The 18,764-nt window shown below is 47.3% G+C and overlaps 1 protein-coding gene across 2 annotated transcripts in view; it reads left to right on the forward strand.

Annotated features, from left to right (window-relative positions):
* The window catches only part of LOC146198195 (uncharacterized), a 203,129-nt gene extending 184,365 nt beyond the window's left edge, over window positions 1-18,764 (forward strand). For both annotated transcript variants that reach the window (XM_084593590.1, XM_084593591.1), the window contains 3 exons: window positions 10,420-10,541; window positions 12,110-12,330; window positions 15,471-18,764. In XM_084593590.1, the coding sequence (XP_084449716.1) occupies window positions 10,420-10,541; window positions 12,110-12,330; window positions 15,471-15,829 (702 nt within the window). In that variant the 3' untranslated portion in view covers window positions 15,830-18,764. The remainder of the gene's footprint in view (window positions 1-10,419; window positions 10,542-12,109; window positions 12,331-15,470) is intronic.

Below are 18,764 nucleotides of genomic sequence, written 5' to 3' on the forward strand. Positions count from 1 at the left end.
CTATATCACGTCACCTGGAGTCATCTGATTGGTGTAAACGCCAAACAAATGAATCGAGGTCACGTCAGACAGCTACACTTCGATAACAACGCCAACTCGGAATACAGGCCCTGCGCTGTTGAGAGAGAGAGAGAGAGAGAGAGAGAGAGAGAGAGAGAGAGAGAGAGAGAGAGAGAGAGAGAGAGAGAGAGAGAGAGAGAGGGGGGGGGGGTATTGTTAACGTGATAAACCACATGCGACTCCTAAAACTCCTCTAGGCAGTCTTCAGAGGCTAAGCACAAACAGCTTAAAATAGTTTATAGGAATAATGTTGCAACGCCAAAGAATGCGTGACATATGGGTTTCTCAAGACAGCTGTGTCCTTTCTGACGCAGAAACATTGGTTTCAATAACAGTCACCAACTGGTCTACAGGATTTCGTTCAGGCAGGATAAATCATGTTCGGCGTGATGATGGTAAACAGACAGTGTTATGAACTCATTAAGTTTTACCTTCTGATTTCTTGAGCCGAATATTGTCACTGACGACATTGTCGTGTCGACGTTTCCTTGTATGCAGTCTCGGCTCGTGCGGAGCGGTGCCTGGCCAATGCCTCGCGCGTCGTCGTCAGCACGGGGCCTTTCTTCGGCGGCAAGATCGCCGTTGAGGATAGCAATGACGATGCGTGCGTCCTCCTCGGTGACCCTAGCTCACCGCAGGACGCCTACACTCTAGACATCGACCACAAGCGCTGCGGAAGCCGTCTCGTGGTGAGTATGCGCTCTCCTATAAGTTGCTTATCGTGGCGCTTTCAGCTGTGGAGCAAAAATAAGCGGCCGACGCAGACAACGCAAGAGGTTTCGACGCTCATCGCGAGTTAAAGACCGTTGACCTCAGGCAAGTTGCACGAGGGTTGTACGAGGCAGAGGCGTTGCCCGCAAACATCCGCAAATTTTTGCTCATACATTTTATTGACAAAACCTGACAGTGCTTTTCCCATGCACCGTAGTGCACGAGCGCCTTCACTTTGCTGAACCTTCACAGTGTGTGCGTGTCTACTTAAGCGTTATAAGTAGATCTAAAGGAAGTCATAATGGCAGGTATACACTGAGTGGGTGCACACCTGGACCATGGTACGCTAAGGGAAGGGCAATTAAGTGGACATCGGCTCAATAAAAATACTGATTACGCCAGTCATTCAGTCAATCAGTCGGAACCCTTTATTGCACAAAAAAAAAATGGCGCTAATATCGTTGCTAAATTTTGCAGAGCTCCAAAAAGCGCACACGTTTGAGAGGTTGTGTTTAAATAGTTGTCAGGCTAGTATGTGCTTTCTAATATCAGGCAGAGTTTATTTCGTCGAGCTAACACAGAAATATTTTTTTTTTCTGCACTTACAACATTTCTCCTCCGTCTATCTCAAGTAAGGTTGTATGCCTGTATAATTTGCTTATCGGGTCCTTATTTTTCGATGACCGATTCCATTTGGCCCTGACGTGAATGAGACAAAAGTAACAGAGGGTGGGATAGCAAGCGACCGATCGTACACACACCTTGTCAGGTCATGGCGCCTTTGCCGGTAACCAGCCAGTCTCTTGCCGATTCCACCAGACCGGCTGTACCACACGGACCACACTGATACATTTCGTCCAAGAAACGACGCCCATTTTCTCTTCTGAGGCTGAACTGAGAGAGCCGTATTAAACGCGTCTTCATGCTCCATCGTTTGTGGACTTGGGCGCCGGTTTGCCAGTGGGACTTGGTGTCGAGACGCGGTTGTGCAAAAAATGATGAATCCCAGTCGGCGATCGGGAGCGCTTTTCCAACTCGCGAAGCAGCAAGCTGTCAGACACTCTTTGCAACACTACGAACAGTAAGGGTGATGGGAGCCAATCAGAATGGCACGTACCCAATAGCCGTGATGCTGCCTCCTATCGCAGACAGGGGCACAGGAGGACAGGACACAATAATGCCATGAAAGTCGTGCTGTTGGAGTATAGCGGGAAGCTGGGCGAATTGGTGGGTGTTAATCTCAGCAAATGATGAACTGCGCTAGAAAACATGGATGACTGAAACAGATTTGGACAGGAAATAAGCAGACCAACAGGAATTTTACTCAATGAGTAATGAAATATGCAAAATGAAAGATACCACGCGCTAACGGCTGTAAATTCACCGCCATTACAGCTTCATAGCAGGAAACCGCGCGTCACAATCATCAAGGACGAGAGAAGGATCGCTAACATATACACGTGTTTTTTTTTTTTTCTATTTGTCATGTACGTCTCGAACAGCTCTCGTGTATAACGGTCCCTATGCCTGCGTATAAAACCCGACTTCCTTTCTTGAAGTGGAGGGCACTTCGTTTTCACAGGTTCCGCAAAGTTTTGTGACTTGGAGTTATTCGATCGTCAGAAGACAGACTGTTAAAATTTTCCACGACCGCATAGAAAAAAAAAAAAGGAAATTCATGGACCACAGTGCACAAACACGCAACGTATAATAAACTGGAGTTTAAATGGCGTAAAAAAGGGGCTATGGCTAGTCATTCATTTATTCTTTCTCTGGACCCGTGCACACAAACGGGCCATCTTCACCCCATCCATAGCGTTGCGCAACGTTCTTCAAACTCTGCACTGCTTTATGCGGGTAAGGTATCAAAGAGTGTTTCTTTTTTTTTCTGGCCGTTGGCTTGCTGAGAGGTGCTCTCGCAACTTCGCAACATTTAAACTTATTGGTCAATTTTTCGCAACCTGTCGCTATCACAGAGCTCAGGTAACCAGCTGCTTTCAACCTATTCACTTGACGCTGAACACTTTCCACCACCTAGGAGCGCAAAAATGCTTTAGAGGCACACCAATGCTGGACAGAACTATGTAATTCATTCTTTAAGTGATGTCGCTTTTTCTATCGCTGTTACCGCATTTTCAAAGTGATTGTCCTGATTGGAACAGGTCACCCTTACCATTCGTTTTGCTGCAACACTTGTGTATTGGAATATAGGGTCGAAGCCTAACAACAATTCTGAATCTGAACTAAGATTGCCCATTGAAGCAGCCATTTTATTTCGTCACAGCAAGAAAACTCTTTCTGGATCGCTGATGGGGATAAGATGTAAGTGGCAGCATAGGCGTGTTTCTGCCGCGATCAGCGTGACGTCTTTTCTGACGTGCTACATGTCAATGTGAGGAGCGACGTATCGTAGGGCAGCAACCGAAATGAACGGAAAATCGATCGTAGAAACGACCCTTTTCTCACAACGTAAAAACGTTGTTGCGACTACAACAATTAACTCCTCGTCAACCGGCTAACAGTTGCAAATGAAGCCAAGCCATGAGAAGAAAATGATGCTCGTCAAGCAAGAGGGCGCGCAGTGCAAGCAAGGTATAATCGGAATTGTATAATTGGTACACCACGCAAACGGCAAGTAAGCACTCGAGAGAGCCTGTTTGCTCTCCGCTCCTCGGTTCTCGATTACCGCTTTGTTTGAGCCCGCTCGTTCGCTTAAGACCGACTTCGCAAAGATGCATCTGAATAAATAATGTGTTACGCTCACCAGGCACTTAGGACTTTTTCCGGCGCGTGTTTCTTGCTCGACGGAGTTAGACGAAAGCGACACATTGCCGCTCAGTGCATAAGGCAAACTCACATGCCCCTTTGTTTAACGCCATTATGTGCAGTCAACACCTCACTCTGACCAAGACATCTATATGAATTTGTTTCTAAGTGTCATGGCGGTAGCTACAAACAAATTCGTATCCATGTCTTTCTCTATACCACTACATACGTCCGGTCGTATACAGGGACACATGTCCCTAGTGCGGAGAAAAATCCACACTTAACCACTATACATCGGCCTTTTGGAAAATATTTGCATGCCCATAACCCACAACGCCACGCTGGAGAAGCGGGAGGCTACGCTGTCCAACCGGTAATTGGCCAGCTTTGGCTTGTTGAACGGGCTAGTCGGGCAGCAAAGGCCGCGGAAGTCCTGAAATGAGGACCCAACCACGGGAGCTCTACAAAACTTTTTGGAGTACATAAAGTCTCTTCTATCTCTCTCTGATAAATCTGCAACGTACTGTGCCTCTCGCATCTCGAGCACCAGTTTTGGGATCGAAAGGCTTGGGTGGTTATATATCAGCCTAAGCTTAACGAACGGAATACGCGTTAGAGAGCACTCGCCTTCACATTCAGCGATTGACTCTGTATGGCTCATTGTTCTATTTGCGCCCCGAGCAAAGATAACTTCCCTGTTCATACATGTAGACGTCATCAAGTTTGTTTCTCCAGTGATTGTTCTAGAATAAATGATTGATGCCATAATTAAGAGAGCGTGAGACGAATCCAGCGGCCGCAGATACGCATCTAAGATACATTGAAATCGACAATAAAATACGCCTTCTGTTCGTTGATTGCCAAGTCGATGCTAATTACGCCGTGAGATAGTCGCTTAACTTCAGACGATCGCGCACAGCACGACTGTAATCGAACGGGACGTCGCGGATAAGTTTGTGAAACGCTTCATTGTTTCAGCTGAGGTTGACTTTGACGTTGCTTTAAGCTAATAGTAGGGTTATCCTCGTGCTTATTGTGCTGGCAATCGGTGCACCGTAGCAGCATTTAATTAATAAAAAAGATCCAGAATTGAGGCATGTAATTAAGTGTGACTTGGCAGATCTACGTCCCCATACTGCTGGTGTCACCACCTGAAGTCTGTGGTGTGACATCTTCATGCTCAGCTTTCAGGGACATCACCAACTGGTGCTATCTGTCGGCTGCCAGTAACAAGTTCTCCATAACTTAACATGAATACTTCTTCGATTGTTAACTGAGAGAGGACTGGGAACTCCCTCGAAACGTTCGCAAAGATGTAGATACAGACTTTTTTGGTGGAGGCGAAAAGCAAGGCGTCCGTGTGCTGTGCGATGTCAGTGCACGTTAAAGAACACCAGGTGGTCGAAATTTCCGGAGTCCTCCACTACGGCGTCTCTCATAGTCTGAGTCGCTTTGGGACGTTAAACCCCACAAACCAACCTAGATACAGACTGCTTACCCTGATTCTTATTTAATGATTTCTTTCTGCGCTTGCATATGGTAGTTTTGACGGCAGTATAAGATCAGTAGAATGAACCGCAGCGGTGCCCCAGTATCTAATGGGCGCACATGTGACGTGCGGGAGGTGTGATTTTCGATACCCAGCACCATATGGTATACGTGCTGCTCATGAAACCGATGAAAGCGTTTCCCTGGTTGGCGTTCCGCTGCTGTAGTGTGAAGCGCTTTGAAACCCGATCTTTGGCGCCTAAATGTGCAGTAAAAGTACCTTGCATGGTGTCATTTATTGGTCGACGCTGCCCTGGCGCCAAAAAACACCCATCGTCATAAAATTAGTAGAATGCACCAAACATTCAAAATTCCTCTATAAATTCAGATGCTCAGCGCCACGCAGAATGTGGTGGCAGCGGCAGAACTAAAAGTTCTTCAGATTTCCTGGGCTTGGTTGCTGTAGCTTGATCGCGTCAGAATCGATAGCACTCACGACACAGAATCTGCACCAAGTGGGAGTCTTGGCGATCTCTCCATCGTATATTCAAATGTTGAATGCGCCACTTACCGCAAGCATTTTCAACGTATATGAGAGAGGAAACGGTACACAGCCTGCCAGCAAGCAGGCAAAGTTCATTGGCACTCATACGTGTTGCCAATTGCTCGATTATCGGGCACCATTTAGTAAGGGTGAAAATGCGGGATAATATTATAAGGTATACTGTTGTGGGCATATTGATGGTAATGGTCTAAGCTTCCGAATCATAGATAAAGTTTCCGTTTAATTTCTTTTTCCTGCGCTCGCAGCAACTCCTTAGAGCTGCCACAGAAAATCAATGCCCTGCGTTTTTGAAAATATTTGTGAGGCAACTGTAAAACATTTAAGATATCTTTATAAACACATTGATGAATGTGTGTACGCTTCCGCTGTGTCCTAAATTTTGCTTCTGAGGTTGGTATGGGTTCATAAAAATTGTGAGACTGTCACAGAAAAACAATGGGGCCGTTTCCTAAAAATTAATCGCACAAAACTAGGAACCTGCCGAGGGAAGACCTACGGACATATTTATATCTGGATGTTAAATAATATGCGAAAACTTTGCATTCAAAAACTCTTTACCAGAAATATATCGACAATTTCTGGTTATGAACCACTGTGATCATCCCAGAAAATAGTAATGTATAGAGGCTATAGACCACATTCTTTGTGAGTGCCCCATATACAGCGAGGACAGACCATATACAGCGAGGAAAGACGGTGTCTGCGGTCCCCAGAGAATGCGATCGTCATGGAGGACAGACGTGCTCATATTAGCTCCGTCGTTAATTCCCGCTTTCGCAGTGCTAATTAGTTTGGATCGAGAAGCTTTTAATACCACCGTGTTCGTGAAGGTATCCGCCATCATCCGATACCTGACTTTTATCAAAGGTGCGTCATTTTCGAATTAGCGGACTTCCTGATTCAGCGCCAAGAGGAGACGCTAGGCCGAAGCGAACCCAGGACTCGCTAGGCCTAGCCGGCCGTACTTCAGCCACGACATGGAGGATTCCGCCACCACTTCGGTGCATAACATCCAGATTTCCCCGATGAGCGTACAAGTAGCAGGAGAAGAAATTACCCCCGAGGAATTTCAACGCTCGCCCGGATGGCTGCACATCGGCGGGCACAGGAGCCGACCACGCCTGCAAGGAACGCCGAGTGAGTCTACTTCTCAACCTGATACATTGAGCTCTTCTCAACCTGATACACCGAGCTCCCAGAAAAACCCTAAATTCATCAAGAGCGTTAGGGCCGCAGTTATTCGGGCGGCTCGCATGCCCCCCATGCCAGCCGAAGAAATTAAGATCGTCGTGCGTCCCCGCGGAGGGCTCGATATTTACAAGGCAGGAGCTGCATGCGTCACTACTGCCATCATGGTGGCAGCAGGAATTGAGGTGCCACATCGAGCTGAGGATACAGCGTGTCCCAATGCGCAACAGAACATAATGGTGATCAGCACTCCGAGCGAAGAGCGGGCGGAAAAGTATGCTCGAATTCAAGCTATTAATGTGCAAGGCAACACGTACCAAGTGAGTGCTTATGGAACGGCCGCCCACGACACAGTCAAGGGCGTGATCAGGGGCATATCACTCAAAGACAGCGAAGCTGAAATAATGCAGCAGGTCGTAACCAAGTACAACCCCCTCGCCGCGGGTGCGAAGCGTATCGGAAATACGACGACAGTCATCGTAGTGTTCAATGGTATCAAGGTTCCTAAGTATGTGCGATACGGATCCACGCTGTACCCATGCAGTCTCTACAAGAAGCAAATAGAAGTTGCGCAGACTCAGCACACAAGATGCCATGCTACAACTTAAACAAGAAATAATCGACAACAAGACACAAGACAGCAAAGTAATTCTGGGACTTGATTTACAAAGCGCATTCGACAAAGTCAAACACTCAGCCATATTAGCACAAGTATCGAGACTCAACATGGGGGTAGCGAGCTACAATTACATCCAAGACTTCTTGACCAACCGCACGGTGGAACTGCACGCCGGAGACCTTAAGTTCCCCGAACACAAGCTCGGAAGCACGGGTACCCCGCAAGGTTCAGTCATCTCGCCGTTGCTCTTCAACCTTGTCATGATCGGGGTAGCGAGGGCAGTAGAGGGGACCGGCGTCCGGCATACGATCTACGCCGACGACATTACCCTGTGGGCGGCAGGCGGCACCGACGCCAGCATTGAGCAGCAGCTCCAAGAGGCTGTTACTGCCATCGAGCAACACCTTAACGGCACAGGCCTAGTGTGCTCGCCCGCCAAATCCCAGCTGTTCGTCCTCACACCATTACAACGGGGACGGAAACGCGCTCCCCCTCGGGAGTGCGATCACATAAAGATCGTGGCTGCATCGGGGCAGCGCATCCCCGAAGTTCCCAAGATCAGGGTCCTGGGCCTGCTACTAAACAAGAACGGCCGCAACGACGAGACCATCAACAAGATCACCACCAAGGCAATGGACGCTATCCGGCTCATACACCGAGTCTCGACACGATGGGCAGGCATGCGTGAAGACAGTCTTCTGCGCCTCGTCCAGTCGTTCGTGATCAGTCACATCGCCTACGTTGCGGCCTACCTCAACTGGCAGGCCGCTGACCGGACAAAGATAAACACGCTGATCAGACGGGTTTACAAGACGGCGCTGGGATTAATGGGGACCACGAGTACGGCTCGGCTCCTGCAGCTCGGCGTCCATAACACCTTAGAAGAAATAGCCGAGGCGCAGCTCACGGCGCAAATGGAGCGCCTCTCTACCACCAAGACAGGCCGCAGCATACTGACGTCCCTGGGTTACAATCCCCGAGCTCCCAGTCGGCAATCGTGCGATATCAGCGATGAGGCGTGGGCCCACATCCACGTGGACCCCATCCCGAAAAACATGCACCCCGAGTACAACCAAGAACGGCGGCAGGCGCGGGCCAAAGTCCTCGTCGAGCAACACGCCCAGGACCCGCACGCCCGGTTCGTGGACGCTGCGGAATACAAGCGAGAAGGATTCGTGGCAGTGGCCGTCGCGGCGGCTACCGGCATCAAAACAACGGCAGCGAGCGTGCGGTGCACGGACGCCACAGACGCCGAGGAGGTTGCCATCGCTCTGGCGATCTCGGAGGCCGAGTGTCGCACCGTGCTCAGCGACTCGAGGAACGCTGTGCGCAACTTTGCCAAGGGGCGAGTGTGCGCGCCGGCGGCCGCCATCATCAGTAAGCTCCAGCTTCAAGACCGCGGCAACACTATCCGCATCAAGTGGTTCCCGGCGCACGCGGGAGATTGTGCATCCTCACCGAATCACAACGAGACGGCCCATTCGGCGGCGCGAGCGCTTACCTTCCGCGCCCCCGAGAAGGACCGTTCCGAATGGTGGTTCGAAACAAAAGACAGAATGACCAGTTACGAGGAAGTGACAAAATTTTACCGCCTAGCTCGACGGACAATGCCGCCGCCTCACCCGGCACTTAGTCGGGAGGAGGCGGTCATCCTAAGGCAAATGCAAACCGGGTCACTCCTAGCCCCGGCAATGCTACACGTCCTCCACCCAGACATCTACACGAGTGATATGTGCAGTGTATGTCAAGTGGGTCCGGCGGACCAATGGCACATCATGTGGGACCTGTGCCAGGTTCCCGACAGAAGCTGCATCCAGGACATACCCGCCGGAACTTCAAGATGCTGTGCAGAATACAGACAAGGACATGCAACTATGGGCCGTCCAGCAGGCCCGGGGTGCGCTCGAAAAGCACAAGCCTCACACCCACCACAAACGGGTCAAATGAGGTAGTGCAGAGTAGGGCTTAACCCCGGGTAGACGCTTGGCCAGCGTCACGACGCGTTAACCCGTCGTTTGCCGGCTCCCTAATAAAGTTATACATACATACATACATACGGTGTCTGCCATGCGCTGTAGCGTCTGGATGGACGCCCACTGACTGAAATTAAGATCCTAGGTCCTTGGCCACGGCGATCATCTGCGGTGAAGGCCTCCCAGGCACTGCTCCGCTTTATGAAAAGCACAGGACTGATCGAAAGGCTATGATTTTTTATGTTACGTGATATGACTGTGACGTGATGTGATGTGACATGTCTGTGATGTGACTGTACTGTCTTCACCCATCCCTCTCTAACCCACAACTTTTATACCCACCTACCCCTCTCCCCCAGTGCAGGGTAGCAAACCAGTTCCTTTACCGGTTAACTTCCCTGCCTTTCCTCCTCCTCCTCCTCCTCCTCCTCCTCCTCCTCCTCCTCCTCCTCCTCCTCCTCCTCCTCCTCCTCCTCCTCCTCCTCCTCCTCCTTTACCACAATATTGGGGGCTTTCCTTTTGCACTGAAATTCAGGCGAAAGGCTCGGCGCTTTCATCTTGGATCGGAATCCTTGAATAAAATTGGGCCTTTGGCCATTTTTTTGTGCTTTTTCCGCCAGCGCGCGCAGCCCTTATTATCCCGGAATTGAGCGATATACGTCGAGCGCAAGCCTCTGTCAGTGAGCGAGATGGGTGCCTAAGGCGCACATACGGAAGAGAAAATTGATTCGAATATATCAGTTAACCAACGTAGAAACGTAACTGTCCGAGCTTTAGGGAGAGCTGAACAATAAAGGACAAGCCAAAATCAAAAGTCTGGTTGCATAGGCTCATGGATGGACAAGTATTTATTAGTTGCGGAACGTTTCATAAAACATCAGTACGGCCTGTGGGTGCAATTGAAAAAGAAAGAATACTTGGAAGGATCCACGAGATATGCGGTGCATGCTGCCCACGTGCCGTCAGCATGCGGACGCTGGCGCTAGTTTGGATAAAAATAAAGGAAAAAAAAAGAAAACAAGTGTAATCATTGTGCTCTTCCTCTGCAGAATGGATCCAAGATGGAAACCAACATCATCGTGCACGAGAACAGAGACATCATCACCCACAACACGCGTCGTTACTTGGTCGTGTGCAGCTTTCTGCCGGACACGTACACCATCACCGCTTCGTACGTATACGCATTCGCGACTGGGCTGACGCGCAATTTGGTATTGAATAATCAAATCAATGTTTCAATGTGAGGCTACCTAACTGCAAGATAAGAGTTTGGGTTACCAATATACTTCGTTGGATTTTTTGTTTGTTGGACGCTTGTACTGTGGCTTTCTTGTTTCTTGTCCCTTGTCTTCGTGTTCGCGCTGTTTATATTAATAATGAATAAGAGTGTGGGATTGCCGCTTTGTCTGACGAAGCATTTCTTTCACTTCGACCTAATATGGCAAAACTTGATCTTAACTGCTGCAATAACAATAATCTTTATTCACCCTGTACAAAATCGTTGTTCTCTGCTTCTATTTTAAAGAAAAAACATTTTTTTGAATGAGTAACTATAGAACGGATTTTATTGAGAAAGAAACGGCAAGCTGGTCTGAAAGGGGCGGATGGTCTTCAGTAAACGGCAGTGTTATCTTATATGCTTTTAGAAATATTACCCCCCCCCCCCCCCCCCCCCCCAATCTGACAGCCGCTCATGCATAATTCATCCTTTGAGAGTACAGAATATAACTGGACTTTTTCAATTAGTCAAATCTACCGAAATTATAACTGAGAAAAACGTGAGCTTGTTTTCCAAAAAAAAGCCTTAGCGATATCCAAGCTGAAATTAGATATGTTCTAGAAATTATTCTATGAAATTCAATGCTAACCTTTAAAAATAAATTATGAAAATAGTTTACTCAATATCGGCATGCAAGCGTTGAATTTGATTCTTCAATGTGACACTCCACGTCTTGCCAAGTTTCGCTCAAACAACTTTACTTCTGGAATCGTTCTTAAGCTGTGAATAATAAAAAAAAATGTTCAAAATGATTTTGATGTGAATGCAGTAGAAAATAAGTTAGAACATTTACTGTTTACAAAAAGAGGGGTCATTTTTATTGAAGGGCGCTTAGGAGAGAACTCAGAATATAATAAAACATGACGGGAAGTCTTGCAACAAAGAGCACTGTGTACTGAAGAAAAATCAGTGACATTTTCTGGAGAAGCGGTCACGTAAGATGCTGCGCTAATAATTACATCGTTTTGTTGTTCCAAGAGGTCACTGCAGGTCATTGTATGTAATTTTCAGCTTTAAATTTAAATCCCAAATCTTTGTTTCTTCAATAGTTCATAGTGTTCAATCTGTAGGATGTGAGCCAAGATTTTTTTATTTCTATTATATTCCCATGACAAATTTTTGCTGTCCCAAAACCTGGCTGTTTGCTCATTCGTGAGTCTCGCCAGGAGCATCAGGATTCCTCTTCTGAGATTTTATGGCAATGGCACTCGCAGCCTGCCCGATAAATGTTGCCATGCCTCGGCCTCCTTCCGCCACACTGGTTGCTGCGCTCAGCTCCTTTGCCCGATGGGATGCTATACATCGTAGAATGCGTCCAAATGAACACGAAACATGAAGCCCTAGTTTTTTGAAGTATCGGTGCAGGTCAGTGTCGGTGCGGACCTAAAGATGCTACAGGCTGTTAGAAACAGCCAGCGCAGTCCTCCCCTACAGCGCGTCTCGCCGGTGCTTTCGCGCAGGGTGAACCTTCCAGTGGTTCGAGGCAAGAAGAAGAGCAACGTGGCGACGCACACCAAGGTTCCCGGCGGACTGCTGCTGGCCAACGCGAGGCTCGAGACGAGCACGGACCAGAACGAGGTTTTCACGTACCAGCGCTATAAGGACAGCAACGTGCGCGATTCGCGCATCGCCGCCGAGCAGCGAAGCAGCACGACGTTGGAGAGCGACGCTGACGGCAACGGTGAGGGGCTCTCGGAGAACTCTGTCCGGGCTCTCTGCCCCGGTGATTCTACGCGCTTAGACATAGCCACGAGAAACAAAGTGTCGGGAGCAGCGCCACCCGGCGACCTGATCACTGCGCTCTTGTCTCGCGTTCAAACAAATGTTGAGAAAATCTGCTACAATGAGAAATCGCGATTTACACGGAACAAAAAGCGCGAACAGAAACAGGAACCAAACTACTTTGCGGAGTACCTTGTCTCTTGTGCTTCGTGGGCCCGTACAGTTTGTTTACCATTAACCTTGGACAGCAACCAATCTTGCAGTTTGGTTAGCGGGTGAAGGTGAAATAAACGAGGAAGGCTTGCCTTTTTACCTGATTGTGATCATCGGGCTTGAAACAGCTTGCTGGGATACTTTCAAAGCAAACAACGCGATTGTATGAATCCCAGGGCTGAGCTATGCACCATCGCCAGGATGCGCACTTGATGTCCAATCCGTTCTAGTGAGTGCTAAAAGGACGTAAGAGAGAGAATAACCTGCAAATCCCAATTTTAGTATCTAAGAAGTTTGAAAGAGCCGGATCTTAAATAAGTACCGTGTGCGGTCGCCTACTATAATGGCAAGCTTTTCGTAATTGTTCTTAGACGCAGTAGACTCTTCTTATGCGTTGACGTGCGTGCATTCTTAGTACACATTTGGTTGATGATCCTTCTACCAGTCTCCAGAAACAATTTCAGTCATAAGCCAAGTAGTCGTAAATAGCAGCGGCTCGATTCTTTTGCGCTAATCCAACGGTGATACTCAGCTGTCATAAATGCAACTAAAATTGGAAGAGTAATGCCTGTCGCTCCACCACGTAGCAGTTTTATTAAACGTATTCACGATTATATACACGGATGGGCATATGCATTCAATATGTTTCACATGGAATGTGGGACTGGCAAGCTTTACTGCCGATTTCTAGTCAAACTGAAACCTAAAGCTTCCACACAATTCAAATAAAAAATGTGAGCCGCAGCGAACGGGGACCACCTTAAAACGCCAGTGATCGAACTGAAGGGCAAGTGTCCACTACCTCTAGCTATATTGTTGGTTAGACAGACTGGTTACCAGCTAGGAGCACTACAGGCTATTTAGGTAGTTTCCTCATTTAGTAAGACGAGCGTTAACCAACGAAATGCGCTGATAAAAATCCCGTGACATCTGCTCGAGACGGTCTTATTCTGCTCATGACGTACTACCACTACAGCATGCTAGCGAACGCACCATTATGAAGAGCGCATTTGGCACAGGCCAGTGCAAGCCTTGTACCTCGCATTCAGTTTGCGAAAAGCAAAATACACTGCTACAGACTCGAATTACTCTTGGTAATAGCCGAGAATATAGCTGCATTGGGTAGGAGACAAAACATGTTAATGCCACTGCCCTTACGTCGTAAGTTTCAGGACAAAAAAACTTGTATTCGAAAAACATAGACAGACCATAGAGGATAGTGCACAGTTTATGTATACACCCCTACATTTTCATGCTGTGGGTTTTGTTCGGCGCTCTTCCTTGACCTGCGCCATGCATTTCATACAGAAAATACCGCAATTGTGCCCTGACACTGAACATCTACGGATAGACTGAAGCGTAAACTCAGAAGAGAAGAGAGGCGCGCGTGTGTGTAAGAACCTCAAAGGCGCTTTAAGAAGGACCAGCCTCACGCCGCTAGTCCAAATCTGGCTGCCGTCCAGAACGACTTTGAAATGAATTTCATAAACGCAGTAGCACAGATGCGAGTACGCTGATCCACCAACATAAACGTCAACAACAATCGAGCGCCCAAGAGGGTTTCTAAAGCGCACGTATTTTAAAACAGCCTTTCGTTTTCACGCATTACGTCACGTCAAAAATCTGAAGCGAATAAAAATGGCGACTGGCCATCTGCCAAGGAAATGTTCTGAGCAGGGAAAACGAAAACACAGGGGGCAAACGCTTGAATCTATTTTTATGTGAAGCAGAGAGCTTAGAAAATACGAGTGGATGAAACGATGGTTCCACTTTTGCATCGCCTTTTTCTATATAGTTATAAATAATGTGCAGCGAAACCAAATTTGGTCCATTCATTATTGCTAGATCAGAAACATGCTTCGCCGTTGAAAAAACTTAATTTGCCGTAGCGTATAACAATATGTTACTCAATATTACATTTTAGCGGCGCAGTCTTGCCAGCTCAAATCACGCTCATTCGCCCTACCAAGCACTTGTCCCACCGAAAATGCTGTTCAACTTTGCGCCTCCTGTTGGGTGCAGGAGTGCTGTTATGGTTGCGCAGTGAACACGCTGTCCCTCATCCGTCTGCTATCCAAAGAAGCCAACCTCGTGCACGATCGAGACACGAGAGGGCCCATTCTTCAGAGCACCAATTGCCGGGCCCGCCTGGCTGACGCTCTTTAATATCCAGCAGAAGTGGACAGCTGTCGGCGGCTGCATTCGACTGCGCCAGGGTTGTTTAGAAGTAGTTGCCGTAGTATTAGTCGGCATAACAGGGAAATGGTAACCACGCTAAACACGCAAATGCTAACTGCAGAGAAAGAAAGAGGGGGTTGAGGTTACGTTGCCCATAACCGCAGGCCTGGAACGCATTTGGCAACTCATAACGGTGACCGGTCCAAACATAGTAACGTCATGAGTGATAGCGGAGTTCCGCTTTTTTGTAACTTCTCCATTTGGTGTGGCGGCACACAGACACATATGTTCGGACTTCACGTTTTGGAGTACCGGTAAGGCTTTGGTGGAACACTTCAAACACATCTACTGCCCCTTCCCAAGTCAAAAAGCTTCTTTTGTGTGGGAGAGTAATGGCAGTGGAAAAGTGAGTCAATCTGGAAAATAAACAGATTTGTCTATAAGTGTTCATGATACATGTCGCTGTAATATTTTCAACTCAATATATCGAGAAACAAAAGTATCTCGACAGCTGTTGCCGAATCTCGCGTTACACAGTGGTAAAATTCGTGAGTTTTCTTGGTGGCACGTGCAGAACGAGTGCCACTTTTCTCTGTGCTAATTTCACCTTGAGGCCTTGCCCTGTGAGCCGAGCAAGTTTCTTCGCCTACTCTGTCAAGTGGCAGGTATAAAAGAATGATACTAATCCGCGTCTTTTGCCCCTCGCAGGCACCCACGTTACGGGAAGCATGGCTTTGGCATTGCTCCTGGCCACCACTGGTCTCGTAGGCTGCTGCGCTGCTCTGGCCTGGTACGCTGCCACAGGGCTCCAGCAACGACACAAGAACCCCGAGCGGCACGCGCCGTCTCCAGAGGGCGGAGATCCAACGGATTCCACGGGGACATCCATGTCCAGCGAAAGCGCAGTGGAAGGCACAGTCGAAGGAGAAGCGGAAAAGAAGCTGGATGTAGATTCTGAAAAGAAAGACCAACTGCCCGAAGAAATGGAATCGTGTGTGGTGAACTTCATTACCATCGGAGGACAACCGGTAGCCCTGCTTCCAGACTGTACCGCAAGCGAAGCTTGATCAGGTTGTGATCCTGTGTACAGAACACCTTCGCTTCCATGCCTCCCGTTTCCACCGTTAAGCTTCATGCGCCGACGCATTGTATCAAGGGCGCCCTTTTTATTGCCCTCAGAAGATTGCTGCCTTCATGTTGTGCCGAAAACCAAGACCGATAAATAAGAAGCAAAGGACATTTTTCCTGACATTGAAACATCATTCCAGTGAGCCCGCACTGAAAGCTCGCTGGGTAACCTCGTATGAGCGACATTCACGTGGCTGTTACCCAAGAGGGCTGTACAAGAGATCCCCCACCAATAGGAGTCAGAGTTCAGCACGCAGCAAGAAGTCCATTTATTTTCTGGAGTAAGGCAAACGCATGCTGGCGAACTGGGATAATATTCGGTGGCTTTCGATACTATAGCAGCGAGTCGCAAGATCCATTTTGGGTCATTTAATAGAATAACGCCCACAAGGCACCTAGATTAGCATCCTTCCATGTTGTAAAAAAAGTTTTCAAAGGTGCACAAAAGGGAATGCAAACAAAATATTCACTACACTAGATTGTGTGGATGATAGAATCGTTGTGAAGTTTCAACTGTCGCTTATATGCACTGTACGACAGCATCAGAGCTACACCATTCTTAACAGCTTAACTCAGAAACTATGGAAAGTCAAGTCATGTCCTTCGGATGAGGCTATAGTCACGTTGACATCAGTGGAAGGCCGAAGAAGACAGGGCTCATCTTTCTGCCAGAAGTTGCGACGGTTGTCCCGGATAGCCCGTCCGTTTTCTGAAAATAACGTGCCGCATTCCAGGGATGGCTTGACTTGGCGTTAATGAACTGCATACTCTTCGTGCCCGTTATGTGAAAGATGGGACCGTCGCTTTGGACTTCCAAATGTTTCGAAACACAGACCTCAATCTTTTGTTTCGACTGCCATGTCATCATCATCCAAGGCGGAGTCTCCCAAAAGCGGCCTGCAATATATTTAAGCGTACAAGGACATGTATCGCCAGTGCACAAGGAGAAAGGCATTTTTTACATCCGAGAGGAGTGGGCAGAATCACAAATCATCACGCAGATGACGCTTGAGACGATAGACGGATATCCCACTTTCAAATCAAGAAAAGTTCTTGGGATAGTGTCTGTATCGCCTCTTAGAAGGAAACACAACAATCATCGAACTGTTTCTGAGGCCAAGGTGTTATAGACTGCATCGCATAAATGCCTTTCCAACAAAACCATGCGTGGCGTGTTGGTGTTTTCCAGATACTGCTGGAAAAGAGCCGGGCCTTTCAGCTCTCCGTTTGTGTCTGCAGCGAGCCTGTCATAAAAGGGCGATTCTTACAGTTGCATCATGTGTGGTATCGCGGTAGCGATCAAAGTGATTTTATTTTTCTTGTTATCGCTTCTGCCCATTAGGTGGCACGAATACGCAAGCTTATTGACTGAAGACGTTAAACTGTTCACAAAAATCATCACACAAACTCTGCAAGCTAACTCAACAATGGAAAAAGAATAACTCACGTACTCTTCGCAATAACGGAGCTCATGTGTCAGGTGCAAAGATTCTAGCTAGGCTAACGACCGAAGTTTTCATATATTAACCAAAACATGAAACGTAGCTTTTCCAGACTAATCGCAAACCTCTAACTCAACAACAACAACAACAGCATCAAACGCTAAAGTAGGCTCGTATAATGACACCCGCCAAAGTCACGTTCATTTTTCTTGCAGAAGCAATCTCCTCTGTAGGATTCAGGGTCGATGTATACGCGCCTGCGGCGGCGATTTTTAATATAATTTTAACCTTCTCCAACAAAAACGAATTTCTGGCAAAATTTTATTACTGAAGTGAGAAGGAACATATTGACGCTAATATTCCCACAAATGTTCCAATCTTAGAAGACTGGAGAATGACTTTGAAAGAGCTGATTAATGAGTTAGAGTAAAATATATGGAAACGGAGTAGACAAAGTAATTGATACAGAGTTATTGATTAGTAGAAATTTAGCCTCATTACACGCGGCAAAAGGAAATTTGTCTTTTATATTTCAGGTGCTTGTCTCAGATGCGGCAGTCAGACTGAGGTTCAGGGAAGTGAAAAGCTCTTTTGGAGATTTTTATTTTACGGGAAGACGACGGGAGGGGACGCAGTAGCAATATGAAAGGCTTACTGTACCCTGTACAAATTGAAACTGCCCCATAAAAGCTTTAGACATTGTCTCTGAGAATTCAGTAATGTCATTCTGACTATGGTGTCACGGTCATCATTGTTCATGTATTTTTGATGCGCTGATATTGCTTTACTTATTGTGTTCCCGGTTAAAATAAACGATTCAGTCAGCACTAAACATGAAAAAACTGCTGGTCGCGCAACATGATTTTCTGGTTAGTTTTGCGCTGGCTTATTTTGATAGTTGTAGTAATTCGTTTTCGCAAATGGTTGCTTGTTGGGCTAGTTGGTTCATAGTATCTTGTATAGCAGCACGTTTTCACTGAGGTTGTGCAAGAAAATTCAAGGCTCTTGGAAACACGTGTGCGATTTCGCTTTTGCCGGAGGCCGTTAAGAGTTATGAGTTAAAAGCTGTTTTCGATCATAAGGAAGCCAAATTGGAATCAAGAATACTTGGTATTCAATAAGTACAGATGACGACCGTAGAAATCCCAGCAATTGTAAGAAGCGCAGCTCCCCGGTCGTCATCAGTGGTGCACTGCCACCAATCATCACGCTTTCTTTTGCACGAGCAAAGGGCATTTGTTCTCACCCTATAACCCACGGACACTTTATTAATAAAGAATTTACTGTACGGTGTCGGCGTCATGTTTATTCTTTGAACATTATTCCCAAGGAAATACTTCTTACCACCTTTTATTTCCAGTCCGCAGTGTGCGCTGCCTTGTGATGCAATTTTTCTGGAAACAAGATTCTTCGATACGGTATATGGCTCAGG

The sequence above is a fragment of the Amblyomma maculatum genome, chromosome 2, assembly GCF_055883805.1.
Source record: "Amblyomma maculatum isolate TAMU_Amacu chromosome 2, ASM5588380v1, whole genome shotgun sequence".
NCBI classification, from domain to species: Eukaryota; Metazoa; Arthropoda; class Arachnida; order Ixodida; family Ixodidae; genus Amblyomma; species Amblyomma maculatum.